General features: G+C 33.9%; 1 protein-coding gene across 1 annotated transcript in view; it reads left to right on the plus strand.

Moving 5' to 3' along the window:
* Positions 1-6,000, plus strand: part of SLC4A7 (solute carrier family 4, sodium bicarbonate cotransporter, member 7) — a 188,767-nt gene that overhangs the window by 141,127 nt on the left and 41,640 nt on the right. The window contains exon 8 of the mRNA XM_012732071.1: positions 425-613. Within this exon, the coding sequence (XP_012587525.1) occupies positions 425-613 (189 nt within the window). The remainder of the gene's footprint in view (positions 1-424; positions 614-6,000) is intronic.

The raw sequence follows: 6,000 nt of genomic DNA on the forward strand, positions 1-6,000 counted from the left end.
AAACTCGATCGAAGTGTTTACTGCTGTCTTCCTGGCACATAGCCAGTCCTTGGCAAATAAATGTATGAATGAGTCCATGTGCTCATCTGCTAGAGCACCTCTGGGGGGAAATGTGAGGTGAAGCAATAAAATACCTTCACTTTTTAGGGAGTTACTGTTACAGAATATTCATTTCAGTAGAATTTATCATATCTGCATCAGAAATGTAATTTCAACTGTTTAACAGTAGTCTATAAATAGTAGTATTTATTGAAAGAGGGCCTCATTTCTTCTTTGTTGGCTAATGTTCATATTTGTCATTATGCACACACTATTTACAATGCAAATAAATTCTTTCTAGAGCTGCTTAAAGATTTATTTTCTTGTGAAGTTTCAGTTACAGTTTATTTCATAGTAATGACTTACTATTTTTTCTTTTGAATAGATATGGTGCTAGACAACATGATAGCTTCTGGCCAACTGGATGAGTCCATAAGAGACAACGTCAGAGAAGCTCTTCTGAAGAGACATCATCATCAGAATGAGAAAAGATTCACCAGTCGGATTCCCCTGGTTCGATCTTTTGCAGATATAGGCAAGAAACATTCTGACCCTCACTTGCTTGAAAGGAATGGTGAGATAAGTTGTGGCATCCAATTTTTGCTAACACTTCTACTCTAACAGCATTCCATTATCTTATAATTAGTCCTTGGGGAAAGAAACATTTTCCTAGGTAATTACATAGGCCATTTTATTATTTCCATTCTTTTTGAAAATCAAATAATAGCGTTACTTGCATTTTTAAAAATATCATTTCTAAAATGCCTTTCTACAACATGATAGATTTATCTTTGGAAATTTTTGAATTGACAGAATTAAGCATTGACTTCTAAAATGATACAAACGAATTTCTTTTAAGTCTTGGTAACGTTTAAATGCTATCACTTGACATAACCCTGAATTACTTTCCCTTTCTGCTTTTTTGTTTCTGTTCAAGAATTCCTGGATTATTGATTAAGAAGTATAAATTTGGATTAATAAATTTAGTTTTTTTTTCAAATTCCATATCTTCGGTTTGAACCTTTATATCTTTCATATTTTTCTAGTCTCCTGAATATTCATTACTTGCTAGCATAAACAAGTGGTTTGGAGTTGGCTTGCTGATTTTATTCCTACTTACTTGTATGATTTGTGAAAGGTTTTGTGATTATTCCAATTTCATGCAAGGGGTAACTTAGCTGATGTCTTCCAAGCACAGTGGCCCAAACCTTCATATTCCAGTTCTCCACTCACTTGCAGGCTAGTGGTACATTCTGTGGGACATAGAGAGACTTAACCTCTGACTGCTTTAATACTGGCACACTTGAAGGTTTTGTTTTTCCTTTTCTTCTCTCTAAATTAGAGGAGTATATGACTTTCAGCGCTCTGCTGACTGTGACTGTGGAAGCACAGGTGCAAAGGTCTTTGTTTCTCTACCTGTTCCCATTACCAAGGCTGTGACTGTTGCAGTGAAGGGAGGTGGAGGATGGCCATGGGGGTCTTTCTTCCTATTCCAGCCTTTAAGTGTTCTGGAAGCAGATAGCCATGGTGGGCACAAAAGTCCAAAATAATCATCTTTTGTAGCTTACTTTCTTAGGAGTATTTGACCATTAAAACTCTTTTACTGTTTCAAGTTATATCTTTATATAGGTAAGAAACAAGAAATAAATCTCTTAGGAAGTCTTAAGTTCAATCTAAAAGCCAGCCAATCATCTATGTCACATTTTACCTCTCTATCTCATTTTTCACTTCCTGCATATTCTCTGCTTTTGTGAAATAAGTTCATTTACCCAAAGAGACCTCTTAAAACCTTTATTCATCATTTACAGTGTTCTCTGATTATTCTCCAGGTGTTATTTGGCTCCTTTTTAATCTTAAGACAATAGCTGTTTTCTTTCAAATACCATTTAGCATTGGTACCTATTACTTTGCTGTATTAGTGTTGTAATTTAGCAATTGGGTATTTTCTATTTCAGTCATGGTTGTTTGGGGTTAAAGGATAATCTTTATTTTTAATATTTCTGAAATCTTGACTGTATAACTTTACTTTTCAATCATATGGGATTGTTCTATTTCTCATGTTTTTCCTGAAAAAGCAGTGTTAACTGCATTAAGGTATACTTAATAGAAAAACCTAGTATTTGAAGAACAATTTTATATGATCTTTTGGTGTTCTATGCTTTATGGTTGCTATTCTTGGTATGAAATACTTTATTTTAATCTATTTAAAGAAAGGCTATCTGGTTAAATTTATCTCCTGTATTGGAAATGAGAAGCATTATTTTAGCACATGCATTAACATCTTTAGCGAACTTAAGAATATCCCTTAAAATTGATCACTTTCTCTTTTTAAAAAATTTCTTAACATTTCTCCCAGGTTTTCAATTTTTGACTTGAGAGCACCACTAGTATGTGATGCCCTGTTGACTTTAATGTTATAAAAATTTAATATCAATTTTAAATTAGGATTTTATTAGATAATATTATTATGTACTTTTCTTGTTAGAGATAATTTTCTGTAGTGGTTTGGTACAGTATAGGAAAAACACACTAAATATAGACTGTTGGTGCTGGTAAGTTTTATTTTGCATTCAATTTCTTAGATTATTTTCATATTCTCATTTGCTGTTACCTTTAATCTTAATTTTGCATTGATAATGTTTTTTTTTTTAAAGCTACGTTATTGAGCATTCTAATTACTAACAGAATATTCATCCTTACCTTCCCAACCATGCAGCATTAACATTATTTTGGGTTTTTGTTTGTTTTTGGTATACTTTTAGGGGACCAATTAGAATGTAACGCAACTTTCTAACATTTAAAAATTTGATTGCTTGCTAACCCTGAGAGCATGAATTTGAAATTTGGGGCCTTATTTAAAGCTTGCAATTTACAGTATAAATTGATTTTTTTGTATCTGTTTGCCTTCTGCATTGAACTTCATCATTTTCATTTATTTGTTTTATCTCAGGGGATGGCCTTTCAGCCTCCCATCACTCTTTGCGAACAGGTCTGTCTGCCTCAAACCTTTCATTGAGAGGAGAATCGCCTTTATCTCTTCTTCTCAGTCATCTTCTTCCTTCTTCAAGAGCTGGAACCTCTGCAGGCTCGAGGTGTACAACCCCAGTTCCCACCCCTCAGAACAGTCCTCCTTCCAGTCCTACCAGCAGTCGGCTGGCCTCCAGAAGTTCCCAACAGAGTCAGCCTCAGGCCCCAGAGCTACTGGTTTCATCTGCCAGTGATGATATTCCCACCGTAGTAATTCATCCACCTGAGGAAGACTTAGAAGCATTGAAAGGCCAGGAACAGAAGAATGAGGAAAATGTTGACCTAACTCCAGGCAACTATCCAAAATCCTCCATGTGTGGTGCTTTCTGCCTCTGGATCACTTGCACTCGGAATGCTTTTCAGCACGTAGCTCTGGCAGCTTATGTAGATAATGCTTATAATTTATTTTGACTTCTGCATGCTTTTTTCCTTTACAGTATAATGGAAGGGAATAGAATATTAAAAGTTTAATTTATAAAAAGACATAAAGAAGACTACATATAAATTAAGCCCTTTCACATTTTTTTAACTGAGATTTTTGCAGGTTCAGGCATTTGAATTATTCCAAAAAACAAATTTTTATAGTCTTTTCCATGATATTTTAAAAGAAAATGTAGATTTTTTGCACATGTTCATTCATAAGGGGACTGAACACATACTGCCTATAAATTATCTAAAATGTGCTTATATCCAAAGAATACAGTATGTTTTAACCTTCCTAACAAAATAGCATCCGATGTTCTTTTTCTCATTTTGTCTTGGTGACTCCTGAATTTTTTTTTTTTTTGATGGAAGTGAGTTAGAGAAGTGACTCCTTAGTGGGAAAATTTGTAACTGATTAAGGTTTCTATATTATTTGCACATCTGTGTATATATCTTCCTACTCAAGTCATGTAAAGAAGTATTTTTTAGTGACCACTACTTACTGACAGGTAAGCATCAATGTGGCATATATGAATGCTAAATAACTTTAGTGGTTTTAACATAAGTAATACTACATTTCTCCATCATACTGATAATTCTAACACTTAAATGGTAGTTTGCAATTATTGTTAACTCATTTAACATGTATAAAAATTTGTGTAAGTCTAGTGCAGACACCATTTTCAGAAGCAGAATTTAAATAACTAGGTCATACAACTTATGACAGTCTGATTAAAAGTCCTCATATTCCTACCATTATATGACAAGTTCGCCCTCTTTTTTTCCAAGCATATCAAATGCATTTAATCCAGAACTCATTAAAATGTCAAAAAAACATACTTTTAGAAGTGTAAAATGGAAGTTGACAATTTTGAGGTTCCTGTTATCCTTGTTTTACAAATGAAGAAAAGTAAGACTTTGAAATGTTAAGATTATACTGAATGTGCCTGGAATTAAAAATTCCAAGATCTATTTGCAACAAAATTTGTCCGATAGTATAACATTGTAAATTTTGCTAGTTAAAAAAGTTACAGCACAATGATGAGAACAAAAAGGAGAGAAAAATACCTAGAAGTAATTAGTACTTTTAATTTAAAAGAACCTGCAAGATTTACTTGGATGAAAATTATCTTAAAGTTGTTTAAATTGTTTTCCATGGACAAATTAAAGTTCCATCCTTGCATTTGTTTTTACCAATATTGGTCAGTGATACTGGATATTTCTTGCTTTACCAGATTCTTACCATTAATTATCAGGGCCTCTTACATCATCTGTAGTAAGGATAGATGTGTATCTGCTCACAATTGCTTGTTAGACCATGTTGTTATAAGGAAATAAAAGGAACAATTAACTGAGATTGAAGAATTTTTTTCTCTGTTGCTTTAATGTGCTGTGTCATTTGTCAGCCTTTCTGAAGTAAAGAAATTAGAATGAAGGGAAGGCAGAAAATTTCTAAAGACAAGAAAAAAAATGATAAATGTTTTAGAAGACCTCTCTATGAGGTATGTAATTAATGAAGAATAGTAATGGAATGGCTGTATATTATTCCCTATTTATGAAACAAAGCTCTGATAATCTTTCATTTATCTTTCTCTAGTTAGATTTGTTATTTTATCTGAGAAAAAAGTAAGGGTAAGATAATAAGACGTGTCAGTATGATTTTTTAAAATGTCAGTATTGATTTTTTTTTATCTGTAAACTTAAATTATACTTGTGTTTTCTTTAAGCAGAGGCATGTAGTTCTGATTTAGCAATGCCAATAGTTGTTGAATTTTTGGGAATTTGCTCGTTTAAGTCTAAGCACTAAAAATTATGGTAGCAGGGAGACATCCTTTATTGATTAAAAGAGCAACTTTCACCTAGTTGAGACTGGGAATGTTTACATAGAGAAGGCAATAGTGTAAAACTCTTAACATGTAAGAGGTGTGGTGGTTTTAAGAGGTTCAAATAACCAGTTTAACTTGACTTAAGGTTACAAGTTCTGGTTTTGTCAGTAGTTGCATTCACATCATTTCTTTCCATTTCTACTGTGCCCTTAAACTTTCCTCACAGCCTTCTCCTCATTCCATTTTTCTCTCACAATGGGTGGTTGGGACTTTTGTGGCAAACTTTGTATTCTTTTGATTATACATCTACAGTTTGAATATATTGTAAGTGTTTTGATACTCAAATGCAGTTGCTGCTAGGATCTTGGTGATACCCTTCATTTTCCTGTTTGGGAGCTAATGAAAGCCACTAAAACATACTGGTTCACTTGTTTCATGGGTTTTTTTGTTTGTTTTTTATTTTTTTAGTTTTAAAAGATTTGTTTGTTTATGTATATAGAACCGGGGTACAGGCCAGAGGTTCAGGGGCAGTGAGAGGATTCACCAGAGATAGAGTGGGGAACAACACAGGCAGATCGACAAAGTACACTGCTGAGGGGAGCAGCGAGAGGGCCAGGAGAAGCCTGCCACGCCATGTGGGTCACCTCTGGGGCAGGGATTGAACTCATGCTGAAGTGGCCTCAGC

The sequence above is a fragment of the Condylura cristata genome, unplaced genomic scaffold, assembly GCF_000260355.1.
Source record: "Condylura cristata isolate star-nosed mole 26May11 unplaced genomic scaffold, ConCri1.0 scaffold00033, whole genome shotgun sequence".
Classification (NCBI taxonomy): Eukaryota; Metazoa; Chordata; class Mammalia; order Eulipotyphla; family Talpidae; genus Condylura; species Condylura cristata.